Source organism: Xyrauchen texanus, chromosome 32, assembly GCF_025860055.1.
Source record: "Xyrauchen texanus isolate HMW12.3.18 chromosome 32, RBS_HiC_50CHRs, whole genome shotgun sequence".
In the NCBI taxonomy this organism is placed as follows: domain Eukaryota; kingdom Metazoa; phylum Chordata; class Actinopteri; order Cypriniformes; family Catostomidae; genus Xyrauchen; species Xyrauchen texanus.
In genome coordinates, this window is record NC_068307.1 from 34,764,197 (window position 1) to 34,789,866 (window position 25,670).

Below are 25,670 nucleotides of genomic sequence, written 5' to 3' on the forward strand. Positions count from 1 at the left end.
CTGGTTTACCTGATTATCCTCATCACCGTCACCTGTTCATCATTATCTCCCCTATATCTGGACTGCCCCGTTCATTGTCACTTTGCGAAGTGTTGTTTTGCTCAGCTAACATTACCAAGCGTTATTCCCTTATCCCTGTTACTATCTGGACCTTAGATCTCTGCCTGGACTCTCGACTCTGTGAACCCTTGCTGCCTGCCCTGACCCTTGCCTGTGTCTGATTATGAGTACTGGATTGTCCCTTCATCAGAGCCTGTTTCTGTTTATGTCTGCTTCTCTCTGTTTGATCGCTTGTGTTAATAAACTACTGCAAATGGATCCAAACGCCTCTGCCTCTGCACTACAGTCACAATGCAAAAAATCATAATGGTCATAGTTGTAGGCTTTATTTTCTTAATGCATTTTTTTTTTAATCGATTAGGGGTTAAATATGACAAGCACATTTTCACAGGTTTCGTGAGAATCACCCCATTAACTTTCATTGTATGGAAAAGAGCACCTGGGACATTCTGCTCAACTTCTCCTTTGAGGTTTAGAATGTCATGAGGGTGAGTAAAAGATGTCAGAATTGTAATTTTTGAGTGATTTATCCCTTTTAACCTCCATTCCATTAATGAAGAAACACTTGGAAACTAAACAAACACTAGGCTTGTAAATCACATAAAATATCCCAATAAAGTGATTCAAAGGACACTTTCTGATGTTAAAGATTTTTCCAAATGTTTCCATATGACAAAACTCTGACATTTAAATAATGACATGAAATGTATTCATACCCATAAGCCGAAATACCAGGTGTAATTCCTCCTTCACTGTTGATCCAGGAAACATGGGACGCCCTGTTGCCATTTCATACAGGATACAGCCAACACCCCTAGTCATAAACAATTATCCATCATTTTACTGCAGGGATATCACTCTCTGTTATGATCATAAAATATAAGTTTAATTTAATACTGTTATTTTATATGTCAAAACTTCTTAATGAAAACAGCGAGCATCATTTGAATACATCAGACTGGAACTGTCATAGATGTTTTGGATAAGCCATGTTTGAGAATATTTTCCTATCACAATCTGACATGTGCTTGACTCGAGGGTACACTCGGGAAGTCTGCAAGGTCGAGATATGGGAAAGACACATGTGGCGTCTGTCAAACACGGATTGATTAGCCCACTGGACTAATCCTGCAGATTTAAAGTGACTGTATTTTTATTGAGCAGTATGTCTTAACTTTAAAATTGTCAGAGTACATGTCAGCTATCAGAGGTTGCCTGAGGACTATGTCAGGGCATGCATGGTGTTAAAAGGTTGTGCCAGTAAAGACACAATTCAGAACTTAATGTTTTGTCTGGAGGACTGGCTGAGAGTCAAGAGCTCTTTGAAATGATCAGAAGGCAGTTTAATGTGTTTTATAAATTGGATTCATTTTTATAAAACAAAGTTAAATGAAGTCGTATGCATGCAAAATGATTTACTCTGATGTACAGCAGATTTTAAAAGTATCTGCTGATGTTGACTAAAATTCTACGAATTTAAAAAGCATATTACCAGTATGGGGTCAATATATCATTTGTCATATCATTTGGGTTGGTTGCCCATAATACTACTGAGTTAATTATTTTAAGTTTGTGAATTTCTTCTTCAAATGCAGTACATACTGTGAAAGTACACAATTTTGGATGCACGGTAGGTCAAATGATCTTTAGCTGAAATCTGTCTTTGCTTACTAAAATTCAAAGCAGTGTCTGTTAAGAGATAGGTCAGGTTTAGGTTAGGATTAGGTACTACTAACACTTACCCAAGCGATACCCCAGTGGCCGAAACTGGAAGTGTTATTAACGGATGTCCACATAGTGGCGCCAAAAGCAAGTTGTATTTTTAGTTGTAAATGATGAATTGCAGTCAACGGCATTGCATGTTTTATTAACTCTAACCCCTAACCTAAACCCCAATCCTAAACGGTCAATGGAGTAAAAATGTAATTTTAGAGCGAAAATGCAAACACCGATTTATGAAAACCTCAATGCGAACGTAATTACTTTCTTGTTCCCACGGGACCAGAACTCATATCTCAGAGATTGCGTGTGCAACAGTTGTTTCTAAGGAAATGGTAAGCAAATTTGAGTTGATGTAACAATGTCTGACAGTAGATGGAGATTTCAGGGTACTGGAACATTCAATAGCAACATGTCGCTTTCCAGTGTGATCATGTTGGTATTGTATAGCATATACTGATTTCAGGTTACTGGAACATTCGATAGCAACATGTCACTTTCCAGTGTGATCATATTGGTATTTTAAAGCAGCAGGTTTCTGTGAATATCTTACCACATGTCGATTGGTGTGGAGTACTCTGTGGAACCCAGTAAAACATCAGGAGGTCGATACCACAAGGTCACTACCTCGTTCGAATAGGTTTTTGTTGGGACTGATTTTGCTCTGGCCAAACCTTATCAAGCAAGATAAGACACATGCTTAAGTCAATGAATAAACTTTGCTGAGTAACTCAGAATCTGAGAAAAGAGCTGATTTAAAATAGAGTCGCATGGGAGACCACCACTGGGAAATGTTCTAAAAACAAGCCAAATATTCTTTGTGGATCACACTAAAGGAAATTAATATTTAGGTCTTTTGAGGGAGACTCACCAAAGTCTGCCAGCTTGAGTTCTCCCTTGTCATTTATGAGCAAATTCTGAGGCTTCAAGTCCCGGTGGAGAATCTTTCTTTTATGGCAATATGATAAACCACGAAGAAGCTGGAACATAAATATCTACAAAGAGGGAGAAATGGTGACTCATTTAAAGGGATAGTACACCCACAAATGAAAATTCTGCCAACAGTTACTCACCCTTATGTCGTTACAAACCTGTATGAATTTCTTTCTTTATCAAACACATAATAAGATATTTTGTAGAATCACCTTACAGCTCCAAAAAAGATTTATAAAAGTCTCCTGAAGCCATAAGATAGCTTTGTGTGAGGAACAGACTAAAATGATTAATGAAAGTTGTTAATCACTGAAACTTTTTGCCCTTTGTCGTAGATAATTTAATTTGCGTATGCACATTTTCAAACTTGGCGAATTAAGATGCATCGCTCCAGTTTTGCAGTCAGTACAACCAAATGCAATTGGTTCCCGAATGTCTTTTAACCGAATATGCGCGAATGAGACTTTGAGAGATACGACACTTAAATTTCAGTATGTTCCTCACACAAAGCAATTGTTTGGGTTCAAAAGAGTTGGAATATTGCGCATGAGTTCTATAGGGCAAATAATACTCTATGTTGCCTTTATATCCTTTTTGGGGACTGAAAATGCCTGGTAACAAAATAATATCACTGTTTGGTAAAGAGCAGCTTGGAGAGTTTTGAACGTTCCTATTTTGTGTTCCACAAAAAAAATAAAGAAAGTCATAAAGGTTTGGAATGACACGGGTGAGTAAATGATGACAGATTGTATTTTTCTGGTGAAATATTCCTTTAATTAGTAAGCTGGTGATGTTTTTGACTGACAGAATTGAAAAACTGTTACCTTCACATTGTGCATGCTCATTAGATTTCCACAGTTGTCGAGGTACTGCTTCAAGTCACTGTCCTGCAAAGACAGGAAGTTATATAGTCACAACACCACTTAAACTCAGAATGGTCCAGTCACTTTTTAAGGTTGCTTACATACTTGAAGTGTTTGGAAATGTAAGTTTCGGATGAATACTTTAAATCCCACCCCACCCAATATAACAATGAATCATGGAATGGACACTAGCCTTCTGACTATAGCAGACAACAGATTGGGGTAGGAGCTCGCCTAAAGCCTGCTTTTTTTCAAAGAGTTTCAAAAGAAAAGATGCTGTCAAATAGCTGTGCAATGTGGCTCACCAGATACTCAAAGACCAGGGTAAGGCATCGATCCGTATGGATGATGTCATGCAGTGTTACGATGTTGGCGTGTTTCAGGTTCTTAAGCAGGGACACTGTTGAAACACAACAAGAATACAACAATGAAGCCTTCCTCCGAATTACAAAATTGTAATTCAAATTAGTATTTAATGGTGCGCTCAGTCACTTTTGTCTTTGTGTCATCTTGGACTTACACTGACACCTAGCGGCTTGGATGCAGCATCATTTAAAATCAAAAGTTTTCAGTTACAGATGCCATTGTAGAAATGTAGTATTCACAGTCAGCCATGATTACTTTAATGAGTGAAAGTCTCAAGTAACTGGATGGTTACTGAGATTAAGCGAGTTGTATTCGACTGGTCATGTGATTGTATCATGGCAGCCCCCATGTGCGGACCCCCTCAATGTAGAATAAAACAGTTTTTATATGACTAGTGGTCAGGATTTCCAACATATATTGCACAATTACAATTAATGTCTTTAAGAGTTAAACTTTTTTAATGAGGAAAAAAATTACTGAGTGCACCTTTAAGGACGTAGAATTAAAATTGCATTGCATTGAAATAAAATCAGCGTTTCTAAATCTTTGGGCACGTTCATGTCCCAGGAGTTTTTATTCAAACAAACAGATTTCAAATGTATTTCTTTTTGTTTTATAAAGGTCACACTAAAACTGACTTGAAAACTTTTTACCAGACCGTCATCATTTATTTTTTGTACTTTTCAAATTTAAGAATAGATTTGACTATTTTAGCCTTATCTTATTCTCTGGGGCATGGCCAATTCAATTTAAACTCTTAAATTCTGCATTTCTCCAACCTACACCTCCTGTGATGTGTTTTGGAATGCAATACATCATGATATAATGTTATCTCAAGAGCCCACTGTTAGTATGAACTCCATCTTTTTGTGTTCATCAGCCACTGGGGGGCAGCCTTGCTTCATGCAGGCGTCTGTCATTAGCAACCCCGCTCACGTACTCAATCTCATTTAGATGGAGTGATTCAGGCTGGGTGAAGATGATGCCTGTTGCTCGCTAGTTTAGAATGTATACTCTTCGTGACAATCTGGGTTTTGAACAACTGGGGATCATAAGTAATTCAGGTGTTAGTTGTGTCTGAGAGAGAGGACGCTACCTTCCCGTATGGCTGTGCACGGGGCACCCTCCTCATGCTCGAGACGAATTTCTTTCAGGGCGACCAGGTTTTCTGTGAGTTTGCTGCGACCTTTAAATACAGTCGCATATGTACCCTGTATGACAGACAGAAGGAGAAAGAAAAAAGAAATCACTCTTTTGGGAAATGGTGAGGATTGTGGTGTGAAATATCAGACTGTTTTGAAACGTCAATCAATCTGGGGACAAAAGCGTTTTGGTCTATTTTTTATATAATTTTTTCTATAACCATGATGTCAGATAGGACAAGCTAGGAACTTAAAACTGTTCTATACACACACCCTTATAAGAAAAGTACTGTGGCGGTACCATGGTACAGAGATTGTATCAGATGGTTTTACATGGTATTCGTAGTTACAGTGGCCCCGAAATATTATTTGGACTGTAAAGTCACAAATAAAAATTTTGCAATGTCATTGCATTAGATAAAGAAATATCAAAACAAGTGGCATCTGCAAACAAATGATGCCATCTTCACATTCCTGAGCTATTTTTCCAATGACTTTCAACTGGTCTCAAGGTGATTTTTACTGGATGTGTCAAATCAGTCAGTTGACAAACACAGGGTGTCATGTTTGGAATGAAAAATGTTTTATCCCACTTATATTTTGTTATTTAATGCAAAGACATTCATACATATTTAAGTGTGAATTATCTACATTCATATAGCACTTTACATGGTCTTCTGCTGTTGTAGCCCATCCGTCTCAAGGTTTGACGTGTTGTGCACTCTGAGATACAATTCTGCACTGAACTACAGGTGTACTCAGAGTGGTTATCTGAGTTACCGTAGCCTTTCTGTCAGCTCGAACCAGTCTGGACATTCTTCGTTGACCTCTCTCATCAACACGGAATTTCCATCCACAGAACTGCCACACACTGGTTGTTTTTTTTGTTTGTTTTTGGCAGCATTCTGAGTAAACTCTAGAGACTGTTGTGTGTAAAAATCACAGGAGATCAGAAGTTACAGAAAAACCTAAACCAGCCTGTCTGGCACCAACAATCATGCCACTGCCGAAATCACTGAGATCACATTTTTTCATGATCATCTGCATGATTTTATGAATTGCACTACTGCCACACAATTAGCTGATAAGATAATTGCATGAATAAATAGGTGTACAGGTGTTCCTAATAAAGTGCTCAGTCTCAGTGAGTCTATATACAGTTGAAGTCAGAAGTTTACATACACCTTAGCCAAATACATTTAATCGCAGAAAACATTCCCTGTCTTAGGTCGGTTAGGATCGCTAATTTATTTTAAGCATGTGAAATATCAGAATAATAATAGAGAGAATGATTTATGTCAGCTTTTATTTCTTTCATCACATTCCCAGTGGGTCAGAAGTTTACATACAATTTGTTAGTATATTGTAGCATTGCCTTTAAATTCTTTAGCATGGGGCAAACGTTTCAGGCACAAGCTTTTCACAATAAGTTGCTGGAATTTTGGCCCATTCCTTCAGACAGAACTGGTGTAACTGTGTCAGATTTGTAGGCTTTGTGACGGCCACTCCAATACCTTGTTGTTTTGCCATAACTTTGGAGGTATGCTTGGGATCACTGTCCATTTGGAAGACCTTCATGGCTGACCTTCTTTCCTTCTTCATGATGCCATCTATTTTGTGAAGTGCACCAGTCCTTCCTGCAGCAAAGCACCCCTACAACATGATGCTGCCACCCCCATGCTTCACAGTTGGGATGGTGGTCTTCGGCTTGCAAGCCTCACCCTTTTTCCTCCAAACATAAGGATAGTCATTATGGCCAAACATAACATTTTTGTTTCAACAGACCAGAGGAAATTTCTGCAAAATGTAAGATCTTTGTCCCCATGTGCACTTGCAAACTGTAGTCTGGCTATATTATGGCAGTTTTGGAGTAGTGGCTTCTACCTTGCTGAGCAGTCTTTCAGGTTATGTTGATATAGGATTAATTTGACTGTGGATATAGATACTTGTCTACCTGTTTCCTCTAGCATCTTCACAAGGGCCTTTGCTGTGGTTCTGGGATTGATTTGCACTTTTCGCACCAAACTACATTAATCTATATGAGACAGAATGTGTCTCCTTCCTGAGCGGTATGATGGTAGCATGACCCCATGGTGTTTATACTTGTGTACTATTATTTTCACAGATGAATGTGGTACCTTCAGGTGTTTGGAAATTGCTCCCAAGGATGAACCAGACTTGCAGAGGTCCACACATTTTTTATGAGATCTTGGCTAATTTATTTGGATTTTCCCATGATGTCAAGAGTCACTGAGTTTGAAGGTAGACCTTAAAATACATCTACAGGTACACATCCAATTCAGTACAGCTTCTATCAGAAGCTAATTGCCTAAATGTTTGGCATCATTTTCTGTAATTTTCCAAGCTACTTAAAGGAACAGTTAACTTAGTGTATGTAAACTTCTGACATACTGGAATGTATGTGGAGTGAAATCGTCAATTAAATGTGAAACAATTTGTCTGTAAATAATTGTTGGAAAAATTACTTGTGTCATGCACAAAGTAGATGTCCTAAACGCCTGTTTATGTTCTTGTGTTTTTATGCCTGTTGCGAAAGCTGCTGATTTAATCAAGGTATCATTTTTTATTTGGCCAAGGAGAGGTTTTGTCGAAATTGTGAGAATGACCTGTAATAGTCCTAGAGGCATCACTATGAATGGGATTAAAATGATAAACAAATGTTTTATGCCATTGTTTCTAGCAAAAATATGTCATGGTTTTAAATATTAGCTGTATAATGCCCAGTTATTACGGCAAATTAAATTGTTTCAAAAATATTTTTGTGAAGACAACATAATATGTTTAATGAAATTAAATTATATACCTTATTTGGATATATAAAACAGCTTGCTTAAAACAAATTATATATTTTTTTTTGGGTTGTGGTGCCAGTGCAAATATTGGCAGATTTCTTTGGATCACAAACAGCAAGGCCTGTTTGCTAAATGCAAACACGTCTAAAAGTGTTATGAAAATTTTTATAAATGCTGATGCTAAAATATAAAATTAATTGGTAACCACAATAAGGTTAAATTTGTTAACATGAAAGTAATGTTCTGGGAGTTTAACATTTTAATCTCAATGACAGCATTGTAGCTCAATGTTGATTACCACTCTTCTTAAAAAAAATAAACTTAGATTACAGTGAGGCACTTATAATGGAAGTGAATGGGGCCAATTTTTGGAGAGTTTAAAGGCACAAATGTGAAGTTTATAATTTTATAAAAGCACTTACATGAACTATTCTGTTAAAAACTTGTGTATTACAGTATTTGAGCTGTAAATGGTGATTTTTACAGTAATTTGGGGGTTTTAAGTTTGGTTAACATCACATCATCCTGGCAACAATGTTGTAAAATTGGCTATAATTTAGCGATTTTATCACACTAAAATCATGTTAAAACTCATATTGTTTATTTCTTGTGGATATGCTTTTGAAACAGTGAGTATTTTATTGTTTATGGATGTGCCCCATTCACTTCCAGTAATGTGCCTCACTGGAACCCAGATTCTTGCTTTTTTATTTATTTTTTTAAAGAAATGTAGGAAAAATTCAAATGTATTACATTTTTTTGTGGTAATCAATATTATGCCACATATGCTGTTGATTGAGTTTAACTTGTATTAAACCCAGAATATTCTTTTAACATGAACTAACACAGAAAAATACTTCTTTATTTATCTTGGTTAATGTTCATTTCAACATGTAGTAATGCATATTTAAAATCAAAAGTTGTAAATGTTAACAGTTAATTCACTATTTATATTAACTAACATTAACATAGATTAATACATTCTACAAAAAAATATATTGTTCATTGTTAGTTCATGATGCCTAATGCATTAACTAATATTAACTAATAGAACCTTATTGTAAGGTGTTATCAATGAATTTGACTGTTGTGTGGTATCACTGTGCAAATTCACTACGGTTCAGTATTTTTTCCCCCAATACTTCAGATTTTGCTCACAGAGATATTAGATATGGTATTCCTCATGGTTGCATGTAGTCCATTATTTCTCATAATTTGCGATGTGAATGCTTTGCTGCACTTAATGGAAAATTGATGTGTTTTTCGTAGTACAGCTTTAAGCATATTGGAGACTGATGTCTCTTCATACCAAAGAGAAGTCTATTAAATCATAGTCTACATTCGACATACAAGTACATGTACTATAATCATCTGCAGGGAATCACATGTTGTAATGAACAGATTTGATTCTTGATTTTGAATGCTGTAGTTTTGTGGAGTAATTTGCGCCCTAGCCTGTAGCCTATTTATTTTGTTTATCTGAGCTCAAAGAAGAGAAAATATCTGACCTCTCCTAGTTTGCCCAACTTCACGTAGGTCTCCAGTTTCCCAAAGCCAATGTCCGACTGGAAGACAAAAGCATACTGTGTCAGACTGTTTCTTTTATTTACATATTTTATGCCATTTTATTTATGTGTGCATATACATTGCTGATTTTAAGAGGGTTTGGAAAAAAAACACGAGGGTGAGTGAATGATGAAATAGTTTGAATTTTTGGGTGAACTATCCCTATAACAACCGGTCACTCACCAGTGAAGCTCTTCTGGACACTCGGCTGAGAGGTTTGCATGGTGGAGGACTCTCCATCTGTAACTTCTTCAGAAATTCTGGAGGGAGACGAATATCCATGGGCAGAGACATCCTCTTAGATACGTCCTACACACAGAGAGAAGCACAAAACATCAAAGCGCTGTCAGCTATTAATGTACAGCTAGAAAATACATAAAAATACAGAATGTCAAGGTGAATATGACAGCTTTCTCGACTGTGGAACACAGCTCTACGCTTGTTGGCAGAGCTCACTATTCTTACCATGTAAGCCTGGCATGACAATAAGAAAAGATGTCACTTTTCTCAAGTGTGAAGATTCGCACTCAATAAAGGATTCTGGCAACAACAAGCTAAAGCAGCATAACACAATATACCTTTGTGTAATCTATTACAAGCTGGAAGACAAACAATATACAGTATATTCACATTGAAAGGAATCTTTCAACCAAAAATAGAAATGATGTCATTCTTTACTCAAACACGTGCAGTTATTTTTTTTCTATGGAAACCAAAAGTAGACATTTTTGAAGAATTGTTGCGCAGCTCTTGCCAAACAGTGACCATTTATATTCGCCTAAATTTAAATTATCTTAAAAAACACCATAAAAGCACCATAAATATAGCAGAAAAGATTAAATACTTTCTAAATTAAATATTATTATTTTAAGCGTGATCTTGAAATTATTAAGACAATATTTTTGACAATATTATGTCATGAAGTTAAGTTGAATTTACTTAATTTTATACATGACAATTTACTTGTAAAACTGTGTGAAAAATGTAAATTAAGTCAAATGCAAATTTTAAAAAAATTAACTAAATCTTACTAGTAATTTTTATCAGTGCACATAAAACTTGTGCACTATATTCCGATTCTTCTGAAGCCATATGGTAGCTTTATGTGAAGAACAGATTTAAAATCTGACTTTTAAAGAATTATTTACTGAAAATCTGCATAGCTCGCAGCTGGCTTACACGTCCATGTCCATATACGAAAAAGGGTTCTAAAATATCAGTCTGTTCTCACACACCTATTGTATGACTTCAGGATACTGAAAATATAGCATAAGTCATTTTGACTACTTTTACAATGCTTTTATGGTGTTTTTAAAATACGTCTAATAAGAAAAAAACAACAACAATTGTGTGCCTCAATGGAAAATGGTCTAAAAATACTTTTTCTTGGGGGGCCTTGGTAGCTCAGCGATTATTGACGCTGCCCACCACCCCTGGAGAGTAGAATCCAGCCAGGTCTCCTAATCAACCAAATTGGCCCGGCTAGGGAGGGTAGAGTCACATGGGGTAACCTCCTCGTTGTTGCGATTAGGGGTTCTCATGGTAAGTTGTGCATGGATCCAGGAGAGTATCATGAGCCTCCAAATGCTGTGAGTCTCCACGGTGTCATGCACAGCGAGTCACATGATAAGATTCGCTGATTGACTGTCTCAGAAGCGGAGGCAACTGAGACTTGTCCTAACCACGCCACCACGAGGACCTACTAAGTAGTGGGAATTGGGCATTCCAATTTGGGAGAAAAGGGGATACAATTATATCATGCATTTTTTAATATTGTCGAATATCACTGAATTTTCCTTTCTATAAAACATTGTCATGTTAATTTTTGTCTAAAAATAAGAAAGGCAAATCATGATTGTTTTATTTATGCATAAATGTAATTATATTATTTTAAACATACCCAAATAAATGAATAAAAGCAATAATATAATAGATGCACTTATCTATACAAATTCCTAATTGGAAAATGCATTGGTCCCTTTAAAGATAATAATGCAATAATGCATTAAGTTTCAGCTTTTTCTAAAGTGTGAGACAGTGAAAGAAAATAAATTGCTGCCATATGGCTACACTGTACCACACAGGGATAATTCAAGTAATTTGAATATAGTTAGGTGAGACACAAAAATAGCACAGAAATGAGAGGAATCGTATGTGCCTTAAAAAATAAGAACACTCCCTGTGAATTCTCTCGTTTTGCCTCGTGGCTGAGTTTGTACGGTTGTGCAATGAAACTAGCTAGCACTTAAGCTGGTGAATAAAAAGTCTTCGCCGCTCTCCTGTCAAGCCTGTGGTAATAAAATAAGGGTCCACGGTGCAGATAAAAGGTTTGCGAGCGCAGACAAAACTCGGATTTAAAAATGGGAGAGGGCATTCATTCCAATTTTCACCCTCTAGATTCATGCCCACTGAATATGAAGGCTGACAGGCGAGACAGAGAACATTGTGAATGTGGAGTCTTTTTTTTGTGGCGCTGGACTAACTTACGGGTAATACTTCCACTCCATTTAATGATGGACTCTTTCTATGGCATCTCCAACTGAGGCAAAAGGTTTTTTCCTGTTCACCCAATATAGAATCACATGGATTATTATGGAGGAAGAGCAGAGCAGCAAACAGAGGGAGATGATCAAAGCCGCAGCTTTGTGGGGGTTCTGAATAATCAATTGTTTTCATACAGGAGTCCAGTTGGCATGGTTTATTTTAAGCTTGATTTTCTAAGAGGTGAAATGCACCCAGCCTGGTCTCATGAAAATGATGCAACTGTGGTGGCATTTTTGAAAAGTGATATTATGTTGCTCGTTTCACGTATTGAGATACGAGGTGAAATGTCCACTGAGTGCCGCTAAAAACAAGTAAAATGTTCTTCCAAACAGGTAAAGTTTTTAAAGTTAATGCTCTGAGTTTTAAATCAACAAAACCTGCCTTCATACCCTAAACCTTAAACCTAACCGATAGTGTCATCAAACCAAATGTTACATAGAAAACGCAATTGCTCAAGCAACCTCTTCATTTAGTGGTGCTTCAATGCCGCTTTTGAATACCGTGTCGACTCTCGTGATTGTCAGGACTTGTATTTTGGTCCTTTGTATTGCTAGTACAATGCTCTATCTGTTGAGCTGTGATTATGGATATGTCCCTTACAAAAACTCACCATGGTAACCATAGTTTCTGCTGAAATTACCATAGTTACCACAGTAATATCGATACCACTGCCATCAGTAGATGAAGAGAAACAAAATAAAAGATTCTGAAAGCTTCTTAGGGGCTGTTCACAGCACGTTTTTGCCTCTGTCTGTGCAATGTTTTTTAAATGTTTTCTATGTTAACATGCTTTAGACGGACATCCTTGGTCATTGCACCACACATCTGTTTTTTCAGCATTGCGTGCAGAAGTGCCGCATTTTTAAGGCACAGTGTCAAGCTACAAATAACATAAACCTTTAAACCTTTAAAAATGCATCTCAAGACACCCGTATTCTATTCCATTCGTTGCAATGTGTCTACATTTTTTAAATACAAGTATGCATTCTGGCTGAACGACCCCTTGAACCACCTCCACATTAATCAGTTTTCACTTGTCTCCTAACGTTATCATTTACCTGAGTATGTGGTAATGGAGAGCATTTTCGAAATGCTGTTCCGTTGTGAATGGGAGGCATGATTGGAGCAAAATCAATGTGTTTTCAAACAAAAAGATATTAGTGTGGACATGGCCATAGACTATACCTATGACATTTTGATTACATTAGCTCAACTGGTAGATCATACTTCTAGCAATGCCACGATCATGGGTCCGATTCACAGAGAACACAGATTGATGTACACTTTGAATACAGGTGTACCTAAGGCATACAGTTCATGTAATTGTAACTATTGTATGCTTACTATTGTACAGTTTTGTAGGAAGTGTTTTACATACTGTGCAGTATGTTTATAACAGTCAGACTCAAATATCACATTGCTTTAGTCTTTGGTTTGAATTTACCTGCTCTCACCTTTAAGCTAAAAGAGATTTCGTTTATACTAAACAAAGCATTTGATAACAAGGCATTAACACCTCTGGCAAGGACATTATCAAGGTCTCGGATAAGACTTCCAAGCAGAGCTTTGGCACAGGCTATTCTGTAAAAAGTCACTACTAAGGTTCTGAAAAGACCTCTGTCTGGTGATTGTAAGAAAGAAAGAAAGAAACAAAGAAACATGAATAGTCCTAAATATAATTACGTAAGGAGTATTTTCCATTGATAGACCTTGAGCAATTGAGAGTTTTTTAGAATCCCTTTCAGAATAAATTTTAGATTTGCTTTGGATAAAAGTATCTGCTAAATTAACAAATGTAAATCAATCAAGGTAAGATTTTAATAACCTTAGGTTTCAAAATCAATCACAAGGACTCAACACCCTGGATTATGTAATCATGAGCGGCAAAATAACTTCCTTAAATTTACTTGCTTTTGGTTTGTTTTGGGAAGGAACATTGCCATGTTGATAACAGGCTCATGGCCAGTTGGTCATGGTTTATTTTTAAATTATTATTATTATTATGTTTATATTTACAATTGTATTTACTCTATAGGGGGCCTGGGTAGCTCAGTGATTAAAGACGCTGACTACCACCCCTGGAGTCATGAGTTTGAATCCAGGGTGTGCTGAATGACTACAGCCAGGTCTCCTAAGCAGCCAAATTGGCCTGGTTGTTAGGGTGGGTAGAGACACATGGGGTAACCTCCTTGTGGTCACTATAATGTAGTTCTCGTTCTCTGTGGGGCATGTGGTGAGTTGTGTGTGGATGCCACGAAGAATAGCGTGAAGTCTCCAAACGCACTATGTCTCTGCGGTAGCATGCTTAACAAGCCAAGTGATAAAATGCATGGATTGATGGTCTCAGATGCAGAGGCAACTGAGAGTCGTCCTTCGACACCTGGATTGGGGCGAGTCACTATACCACCACAAGGACTTAGTGCGCATTGTGAATTGGGCATTCCAAATTGGGGAGAAAAAAAAACAAATGTATAAAAGAAATACAATTTTTGATCTAATTTGTATTGTTTTTTTTCCACCTGTTGTTGTAGAGTTGTTTTTAAGTCACTACAAAAATAGCCCGGTGGAAGAAGTTGCAGAGGATAACGTTTATATTTAGTATGATTTTTTTGATGACTTCATTATTTTGATTATATTTTAATTTAGTTTGAAGTGTAATTTGAATTTAGAAATATTTTTGGTTGAATTTTTTGTGTTTCAATAAATGAATAAAAAAATTTCGAAATCAAAGTCGACAGGTAGAGGTGAAGTACGTGCCAATACAATCACCGTTAAAGGGTAACTAAACCCTAAACCAACTTTTTTTAGTTAATGATCTGTAAGCATGGGGCTTTATTAGTACTGGTCATTGATTCAAGTTGACCAAAGACATTTGTGTATAAAGTGTTTTAATTCTACAATATATGGTGTAAAAACGTCTGAGTGCTGCCCTCTTCAGGTTGAACGGTGGCTACTGCAGTTGAATTTTCCTATTGGCTGTTGCGGTACTCGTGGCGTAGCTGATGACAGCTGACGTAAGCAGGTTCCAGCTCACCACGCCAGATTCATGTACATGTCGTCTTGCGACCGTGTGAGGAATAATAATAACATAGAGTCTGACAGCAGCTGTCAATTAATCCGTCACTACGAGTCTCAGGTGCCCCCCCCCGCTCAGCCCCGCACTCGGTTCGTTCCCTCTATCCCCGCCGGGGTCTGCCCACTTTTCCAGCATTTTCAAATATTTCTAGTGGGTGGAGTCAGACTCTGAGCAGGTGTTTAGTTACCCTTTAATACAAGCCATGATTTGTGTGTCAGTAAATTTAAATTATTAATAAGACCTAGCCCATTAGCGCCTCCTCATTAATGCACGATTTCGCCTAACCCAGCTGGCGCCTAGACTTAGTCCATACTTGCACGAAAATACCAAAACTTCATGACCATGCCCATTGACTTTGTTCTTATGACTTATGGCATAGCACTGAGCTTAGCGCTAACTCTCTTAAAATATGGCCATAAATGTTACTCACCTCCATGGAGAACCGGCGATGTTGGACTTTGTTACAGTACTCCAGATGGGTAGGGGACTGGGCCTCACTGTCTGGTGCCACTGGACTTGGTTGCAGGCTGTGCAGACCAAGACTATTTGGCACCACACCTGTAGGGTAAAAAGCAGAATCCTTCTATTTTCTTTAATTGCACCTGGTTTAACACATTAGTTCTCAGTTCTAGGATCAAGTTATCATTGATTCTTGAGACATGGGACAAAACATACCCCACAACTTAGTTTTGAAAATAGCACATTTCCATTTTAAATGAACCAGAATGATCACTAAAATGTTCATAATACAAATGTATCATTTTGTTTTATTTTTACCATATTGTCCCTACATGTCGTTGACACTGTCAGATGTTTATAAAAACATGAATAAAAGTATGTTTCTACAGCTTAACTGAAAAAAGAAATGCTTTGGCAGATGAAACATACTGTAAATCCAATAAATATAAGATTACACTAAAAAAAAAAATCATTTTTGGATTTTCATATAATTTCCCTCATTTTAATTAGTTCATATTAATAGCTAGCAATAACAATAGAAAAACAAAATGGTCAATGCATTAATACACGCGTGATATTCAAAATATGGTATTAAGATATTCAAATATAATGGATTACTCAGTAAATATTGATCCACAGAATTTAATATTTTCACTTTCATCATCCTTTATGTTTTTTTATCTTTCTTCAGGAAATAATTAAATTTAAAAATGTAAAAATCACAGCCAGGAAAGTTTCAGAAATTTGGTTGATTAAGTACAATCATTTAGTACATATATTCATAGTCCTGCGGTGCCTTGTTTGGTTGTTGCCTCCATTACTTGAAACTTCAATGGTCACCATGGCCTTCATTAGTTTCTAAGTGTTGTTTTGAAGAGATTCAACCATCTCTTGTAGCTCTCTCAAGTGTGAATGAGCCATAAACTTCCCACCTCTTCTCTGATTAGCCTGCTAACTCAATAACTGTGAGGTCAGCGCTGACATATGCTTATGACGGGAGCCATCATTAATCAAGCCAACCACAGTAACAAGACTGATAGCAATTATCACACAGAGTTTCATGCATATATGATGTGGCCATCTTAGTGCGTGTCAATCCAACCTGCCCAATTAATAATGTCTGTGTCAACAGACTGTCAGCACAAATCCAATTACGCCCATATATGGCACATCTGATGGGGACCCACCGATGCTACGCCTGACCCCCTTTGGAAGCGCACGGCAGATGCCCACAGCAGCCTGGCATTATCGCTGCCAAACCATGTCTTCAGAGGTGAGAAGGAAAATCAAAATGGCTTTTCTGCTCCATCAGTTCAATTTGGATGAGGGGGCTTGAAGGCCCTCTGGAGGCATTGGGGTGGGAGCACTTGGTCCATTTCACAGCGCTGTAGCAGCATAATTGAGATCCACCTCATTACTGGGCCAAGCTCGTCGCTGAATGAGAATTGCCTGCCAGGCTCATTCGTTCTCATTTATGCTGGTCTCATCTTCTCCAGACCGCCAGAATGAAATCTTTATCTCGGGTATTTAGGGAGAGAATGCCGCAAAATGCCACATCTGGCAGAGACGGCCACTGACGTAGCTGAATTATCCACAGCTGTCTTTATCCTATCGTCGGAGATGATCGAGACAGCTGTTTTGTGCATCTCTGATATGACCCTGAAAGCTCAACAATCAAGCCAGAGATGGTCATAATATGAGCAAATCTGATTCACACTGTCATTCACACTGACAGCGATTTTATCTCTCAAGGTTGCCACCCAAGGTCCCCTAGACAGCAATGAAATGAAATCGAGATCAAATTTGGCCTGTTTCACTTTATCACTATTTGAATTCCTTCTGGTATATCCAGGTTAATATCGAGCCTTAACACGCAAGGTGGCGGCTCTAATCTTACTTGGCATTTCCTGTTGTCCTGAGTTTTGCAAGGATCAGACACCCTCCTTCCTGACAGACTGAGGGTATCCGAGGGATTGGAACCCGGACCTCTGAGCGTGTGGGTCAGAAATTGGATCTGAACTGCTTGAGTGACTCAGGCCCTCACCAAATATCAAAGACCATCTCATCTGATCCAGTCTGGCACACTAACTACCATCCAAAATCACAGTCTCACTATACCTCTCTGCAAGGGCTAACAGCGACATGATGAAAGGTAAAGATGACCACCTGCATCGACTCGAACAACCACGTGAGCCCAGGCTGTCATGACTGTGTGCAGTTGCTGTGTTCTGACTGTCGAAACACTGCAGGATAGATGTGAAGCTTTGAAAATCATCAAAGCTGAAGGGGTTGTTCAGACTGAATACGTTTTCGTGGATGTTTTTGTGTCCCTCTGCACTGTTTTTAAGTTGTTGTCCTATGTAAACTTACACTAAATCTACAAAATTTTGGATTGTTGTGTCTCGCTCTTTTCCAGCAGTTTGTGCAGGAGCCCTGCATTTTTTGCAGCATTTGTACACGTTCTTGTGCTAACCTAAGATCAGTGCAATGAATTGAACAGAAGCAAAGTGTTTCTAGTAAGTATGTCCACTGGCAGCCATCTTTGGAATGCTCTTGGGCATGTTGGACAGCTATTTTTCTAGGTAAACAAGTTGCATACAATAGCAGCTCCTATCTACTTGAATGGGGAAAGACTGAAAACTCCAAAACAGTTGGTCAAGATTACAATCAAAGAAAATATATCAAATCATTGTATAGCTAATGCACACATGCGTTGTCGAGTTGATTGACAGGCGATGTCTGTATCTTAAAGGTGATTGACTCTTTTACCTGAAAGGCGGGAATTACTTTTCTACATCCGTTGTACATAGGGCATTCTAATATCTCCCATTAATTTTAATAGAAGTGGCCCATCTCTGCTAAATAGTCTCTGAGAGAACTCGGGCATCTTGAGAAGTGTTAAAAATTACCGTTCTTTGTAACCTGACATGGCGGCTAAAATACACGCCGCTTCAGTTCAAGACACAGTGCAATGGTAAAAAATTACAATTTCACGCATGTTGACATAGAAAAACAATAAAAAACAGTGCAGATGGATGAAAAAACATCCTTAGGGGCCCATCAGACTAAACAATGCCCAAGCGCATTCTCTAAAAATTTTTTTATTTTTTATTACCTGACATGCCGTCTAAATTACATGCCACTGCTGTGTGAGACACTGAAAACATTAGATGCAGCACAATGGTAAAAACAAATGCCCAAACACTTTAAAAAACAGCGCATATGGACTCTAAACATCCTAAGAGGCCATTCAGACCAAATGCATTTTTGCACAAAAAAAAGGAATGGAACAGGATACAGGCGTCACCAGGTGCATTTTTTTTTTTTTATTAAGTTGTTTATGAGAACATATAAAATACAAATGTATATATTTTTTATTTTATAAAATACATGCCTCTCCTGAGTATGTTCATCACAGTACATGTTCACTTAGAAAAACGATCAAAAACCAGTGCAGACCAATGAAAAAAATGCCCTAAGGAGCCATTCAGACAGAACAAGTAATGGCACTAAAAAAAGCTTAGTGCAATAAATAGAAAATAACACAGGTGTCTTGTGATGTATTTTTGAAAATCACCTGTCTTTTTAACCTGGTATGGCATCTGAAATACATGCGGCTCCTGTGCAAGGCGCTTTAAAATTACTTAAAGGTGGGGTATGTGATTTTCTTTTTTGACCATTTTTTCAAAATAACTTGAAATCCTATTCCTAACCCACTTACTGGCTGTAAATTAGAAGCACTGAAATGAAAATTAAGCAATTTAATCATCTGTGGAACGGGCAGGACTCGAAAAACTCCAGCCAATCATTTTCAAGACCATCTAGAATCATTGGACAGAAAATGTGTCAATCAAGCGAGTCGTACCATGCCCCCTCCCCCACCACCCTGGCCTGGCGTGTCCCGTTCGATGCGCATACTCAAAGCTTCGTGACCCAGTAACAGGAAGCGATTGTATTTATGTATGGAGAATAGAGCTTTTATAGTGCTAGTGGGGTTGTTCCACATTTCTATGAATCCTGTTTTTAATAGAAGACAGCTGTACAGGCGCCAGGGCTGGCTATGTTCTTTTTTTTACAGTTATGAGAAAATCAGCTCTACACCTTTCAAGAGTGGTATCCGAACCCCTCCTCCTGCTGTGTCAACAATTTGCTCTGAAAAATTGTCTGACAGGTGAATGCACTGTTTGACTAGTGAGTCTAGAACACTGCTAGAACACTGCGCATCTGAGTTTTCGCTAGTGCATGATTCTGGCGTCCATGTTTTTCGAATGGGTGGAGTCAGGGCCAGCGTTGGAGGAGAGAAGGTAGGACCTTAGAGTTGTGTATTTTCAAAATCTGCCGGCCGTTTTGCAAATCACATACCCCACCTTTAAGTATGTTTTAAAAAAACTTATGTCTAGTGCTTGTTTACATAGAAAAACGTCTCGGTTACTATTGTAACCTCCATTCCCTGATGGAGGGAATGAGACATTGTTGATGTAGTGACACTAGGGGTCGCTCTTGGGAGCCCCAAACACCTCCAATCTTTGAGAAAAGGTCAATGAGAATTGGCGAGTGGAATTTGCATGCCACTCCCCCATACATACGGGTATAAAAGGAGCTGGTATATGGGCATGTGTTGTGCTGAGGAGCCGAGACAAGGTCCCATCCATTTCAGTGGATATTACAACGTTATGGCAAGAGGGACACAACGTCTTGTTCCGTCAATCAGGGAATGGAGGTTACAACAGTAACTGAGATGTTCCCCTTCTGTCAATCACTCGTCGTTGTGTCAATGTAGTGACACTAGGGGTCCCTATAGAAAAACGCCAAAACAGCTGAACCGTGTTACATTGCGTGCATAATAGCAGATGCATCAGTCTGCACATAACCTCCCCCAATGCCCCACAAAATGTCATGAAGTTCCCCTCACTCCTGAGGTGGGTGGGGGTGACGAAACTAGCATGGGAGCAGGACAGCCATGACAGCCGTGGCCTTTTCTCTCTGTTTTATCTCCACAGAGTATTACATTCGGCTAGGGCCATCTAACGCTATTATATGCATCAGGGAAGGTGTGCTTTTCCTCTACTATTCTTTCAGGGGGAAAAGACCCTGCGGAGACCACATTCTGTCCAAAGGGGAGGTAACATGTGGCAATATGACACGTGGGCTCATCCGCCACACATGGAAGAGGGGTGGTAGGTCCTGCCTCGAAGGGGAGGAGCTGTACAAACACAGCGACCGGGGCAGAGAAAGCTCTGCCCAAGGGAGATATGGGTCTGCCGACAGGGACACCGTACAGCAGAAAATACATCACAGAGGGTTACTGGAGTAGTCGGCACCTGTGGAACACCTATACCATTACAGGACTGTACAGAAGAAAATACATCACAGGGGGTTACTGGCGTAGTCGGCACCTGTGGAACACCTATACCAGTACAGGGCATATTAGTACCCGTAGTTGGTCTGGCTGCAAACTCCTCTGCCAAATTCGTGACCACAGGGCTAGGGAGAAAGGCATCCAAGGTTCACGGGTTCGTGAACTCATATGGGAAAGAAGTGCACTTCTTCGCCTCATGGAGGGGAAAGGAAATGTATGCAAGTGGTAAACCTGGCCAGCTGTCTGAGAAACCTAATGATCAGGTCGTGCTTCCTCAAGGACTTACCGCTATAGCGGCCACATACACCTTCCAGCCTCTCCAGCAGGAGGGAAAGCACTGACCGACTGAGCATCTCCCTCAGGAAGAACACCAATTTGACCCCAACAAACGCCACTTCAGGGCATATTGCTGCCTCATAGAGGGAGCTTTGGCCTGAGTGACGGTGTCTATCACGGCCAGTGGTAGGCCACTTAAATCTTCCACAGGCTGACGAGGGGCCAGACATGGAGATTCCAGAGGTCTGAGCACAGGTGATAAGAGGTCCTTCCTCAGGGGAATTTGCCAGGGAGGCGCTGTCACGAGGGGTGTGAGGTTCGAGAACCAAGTCTGGGTGGGCCAGTATGGGGGCCACGAGAGTGACTTGTTCCTTGTCCTCCCTGACTTTGCACAGGATCTGTGCAAGTAGGCTCACTGGGGGAATGTGTATTTGCACAGCCCCCGGGGCCAGCATGTCTGTCCTGAGGGGGGCTCCCATCAGGAAATACCAGAGCGGGCTGTGGGAGGATGCAGTGGGACCGCCGTACTATAATTTCTCGAGAAAAGAGATGCTCTGAACTGGGCAGAGCTTGCTCTTTTTCCAGTTGACCTGAATCCATCAGGTCCCTGTGTGCACACAACAACTCTCGAGAGTGTGCTAGAATAAGCCAGTCGTCGAGGTAGTTGAGTATGCGGACGTCCATTTCCCTTAACAGGGCAAGAACTTCCTATGCAACCTTCGTGAAAATGCGAGGGGATAGGCCAAAGGGGAGGACCTTTTACTGATACGCCTGGCCGTCGAAAGCAAACCGTACGAAGGGTCTGTGACGAGGTAAAACCGAGACGTGAAAGTACGCATCCTTCAGATCTACCACAGTGAACCAATCTTGATGCCGGACGCATTGCAAAATGCATTTCCGTGCACGGGAAGTCTGTTTGGCAGACTTCAAAATTGGCCGCAAAACACCGCCTTTCATTAGCATGATAGAGTTAGGGCTGTAGAACCCTTTCCACATTTCCAGGGACAGGCTCTATCGTGCTCTTGCGCAGAAGGGTCGTGATCACCACACGCAGGGTGACGCCATCTCACCCTGCACCGAGGTGAAGCGGATTACGCTGAACCAGGGTGACAAGGGAACACAAGATTTACCTCCTGGCCCTCCAGCAGGGGAAGGGGTGGTCTGGATACCAGCTGCAGGGTTCCAGCGGACGATTCGCTCCCTGGGTCGTCCGTCACAGGGGCGCTTAGGAACCTTCCTGGGGGTCCTAGTGCCAGCCTTCCTGTGGGGGAGCTCTACGCTGGGGCTGAGGACAGGACTTTTGCCACCGTAGGTGGATGCCCTCTGTGAGCAGATGGTGTACGGAATCTTGAGCCGTGCGGGGGCAAGGTGTGTTGTATCACCTCAGTCTGCTTCTTCGCCGCCAGGAACTGCTGGGCAAAGTCGCTCGATGGTGTTGCCGAATAGGTTGATCTGGGAGATGGGCGCGTTGAAAAAAGCGAACCTTGTCAGAGTCCCTCATGTCGAACAGATCCAGCCATATGTGGAAATCGCCTTCCCGAGTGCTCGCACCGTGACCTTCATGGCATTGAGAGCGAGGTCGTTCACCGAGCACAGCTCCTGCATCACATCGAGATCAGTACTACCCACGTGCAGCTCTTTCATTGCCTTGGCCTGGTGTATTTGGAGGAGGGCCATTGAAGTCTTTTTACTCAGTTTCATTTGTTTTGTAATCTTTCATGTCTCCTCCCTTTGCCTTTCTAAAACCTTTTTAGGTGCAAAAAAGATCACTAATGCTTCTTTATGTCAATAACACCCTTGCAGTAGGTTTTGTTGGGTGATCAAAAGCCCTGTCTTGCCCCTCCCTCTTCATACTTAATGAAACTAACACTTCAGTCTGTTCTGTTCTTTATTTGGCAAAAACTGTATATCCTCATTAACACGGCTAATTGTGCAGATGAATCACTGCGATACTTGAGGTTTCAGGTAATGGTCTCATAAGCTTCTGAGTTTTCTTCTCATTTTCTTTCAAACGTAATAGCAGATCCTTGTCCATTGGTAGGCATGACTCCAACAAGAACCGAATACCAATACAGTATAATTCAGTAAGAATCAAAATATTACATGTATTGCCACACTAAACACTTGTTCAAAGATGCCATCATAATTCCCTCTCAACCAACACCTTGACGGCACATCCAAAGCACCCCATTGGACTCGATTGTTACTGCATGATTTGGTAAGAGATTCATAGGGAAAGTACAAACAGAGATTATTTAGCAGAGATGGGTCAATTCTATTAAAATGAATGGGAGAAATTGATATGCCCAACCAAGGAGCTTTGTGCCCAATGGTCAACAGATGTAGAAAGAAGTCCCGCCTTACAGTTAAAAGAGCTGATCACCTTTTAGATAAATATATCACCTGTCAATCAACTTTAGAACATTTTATACATTAGCTATACAAGCCAGGAAAATTGTGTTTTTTTTTTTTTTTTATCGTAAAATGAGGTAAATCATCATAGTTTATTAATCTAGTATTGTCCGATTTTATTGCTGATATAAAATATGTTCTTTGAGCTTAATCTTGACCAACCATTTTTGGAATTTCGGTTTTCTCCCATTCAAGTAGATAGGAGCTGCACAAAGATGGCCGACAGTGGACTGACTTGCTAGAAAAACTTTGGTACAAAGTGATTAATAGTCCAAATTTGACAAAATCGACGAAGTTTACTAGCTGGTGCAGAACTTGATTACCCGTGCACATCCCTACCAGATACAACGCAGTTTTACATGATTTATAATGACTAATTAACTTTATTGGTAGGCTAACATTATGTTTATGCTTTCTGTCACACACAGCAAACTGATTTAAGTGCTAATATGCAATGTTATGATGGGCTGACTTGATTTTGATTGTTCATTTGTTGGCTAATATCAGCACAACAGTAGGCCTACAATGTGCTTAACCACATTTTTGGGCTGCCACCTGCAATTTTTCACACTCAAATGTAAAAGCTCACTATTAACACATAATGTGGACTAATTGCCAAAAATGTGTCTAATTTATTTAGACAATTTTATTTTTAGCCTTTGCAGATGTGCCCATCCATAGACATTCAGTCTTATTTTCAGTTCATGCACCACCCCCATTGTTTCATCGAATATCTTGGCCTCTGAGTGGACTAGAAGCTCAATGATGTATAACATTTTATCATCAATAGTCGATAATATATATTTCCATTGATTTGTTTAGCAAATATCGTATTTGTTATTCTTTTGAAATCTTTCAAACTGTAGTATTAGTGTAACAAAATAAACTGTACAGTCACATTCCTGAGAATTAAAGCTTTCATTTAATATATTATTAGTCTATTTAAGTGCTATTTTTAAGACTTTTATATTTAAATTAATATTTCTACCGCATGACCTCTAGATTTGCAACACAAATGTTTTCAGGACTTACTTTGTTATTTTATGTTATATAAATGCATAAGTGATGGTTATCTTTCAAAAGTTCCGATTCAAAGCTTTCAAATGATACCCCATATGCCTGACTAATGTATTTAGAGACCTTAATGTTTTAAGCATAATCTTTTTTTCACAACATTGCGCCCACCTTTTGGACCCGTTGGCATGTCCACAGAGCTCAAGAAATTATAATAATAACAAAGTTTTATTAGGTAAATACTAAATTTGGTTTACTAAGTGCTTTAGGCATAAAGGAAATAGAAAGTGATACTGAAAAAAAAGAGAGTACTGGAAAAAAATAAATGAATAATAATTTATTTTTCAGTAGGTATTGTTTAGAAACTCAAACTAAAACTTCTCTTCAAACTAAATTAAAAAACTGATTTTACTGATTCAGTTTTTTCTGATTCAAATGCATATTGGAACTGTTAACCTGTGCAGCAATCATTACAAATTATATATATATTTTTTCCAATTCAATTTCATAAATCTTAAAATAATAATTCAAAGATTATGTTTGACATTATGGCATACAATTAAATTGCGGTAGGGAACACATCTATTTTTAGTCTAAATTTAGATATAACTGAACATTAAACTGGATTTTATTATATAATCCCTCTGTAGATGCTTCCAGATGTTTCCAAATGTTTCCTAATGTGCTTTCAGTAGTGTGATTTCTGATTGGAGGATGACAAATACCTCAACCAATCATACACTGTATGTACTTCTAATTAACAGTTTTATAAACAAACATAGAACCATATCATCTCCTAAGACAAAGGCTGAGTTTGAAATGTCATATTACCGTAATACTCGTACTATATCTGCCGCATAAAGATATGGCCTGATTAAAGTGGTACAATGCAATAGAGCGCAAAAGTGCCTGCACACATTTTCAGCATTTTTTTTTTTTTCATAGGGATTTCATAAAAGCCGAGGTGAATCACAACATTACAAACTTTGATTTGAAGCAAAAAAGTATTTGTAAATCTGACAAAAAGACAAAGGTACAAGGCTGTGTTCTTAATGTTTTTAGAAAATT

At 39.0% G+C, this 25,670-nt stretch overlaps 1 protein-coding gene across 2 annotated transcripts in view; it reads right to left on the bottom strand.

Moving 5' to 3' along the window:
* LOC127625724 (cyclin-dependent kinase 18-like) overlaps positions 1 to 25,670 on the bottom strand; it is a 108,506-nt gene that overhangs the window by 20,229 nt on the left and 62,607 nt on the right. Inside the window, exons 3-11 of one of the 2 annotated variants that reach the window (XM_052101086.1) lie at positions 15,513 to 15,640; positions 9,646 to 9,771; positions 9,405 to 9,461; positions 5,038 to 5,152; positions 3,881 to 3,975; positions 3,537 to 3,599; positions 2,651 to 2,774; positions 2,333 to 2,453; positions 777 to 874 (exon numbers count right to left, since the gene is read on the bottom strand). In XM_052101086.1, coding sequence (XP_051957046.1) covers positions 777 to 874; positions 2,333 to 2,453; positions 2,651 to 2,774; positions 3,537 to 3,599; positions 3,881 to 3,975; positions 5,038 to 5,152; positions 9,405 to 9,461; positions 9,646 to 9,771; positions 15,513 to 15,640 — 927 coding nt within the window. The remainder of the gene's footprint in view (positions 1 to 776; positions 875 to 2,332; positions 2,454 to 2,650; positions 2,775 to 3,536; positions 3,600 to 3,880; positions 3,976 to 5,037; positions 5,153 to 9,404; positions 9,462 to 9,645; positions 9,772 to 15,512; positions 15,641 to 25,670) is intronic. The other variant, XM_052101087.1, reaches the window with a different exon arrangement.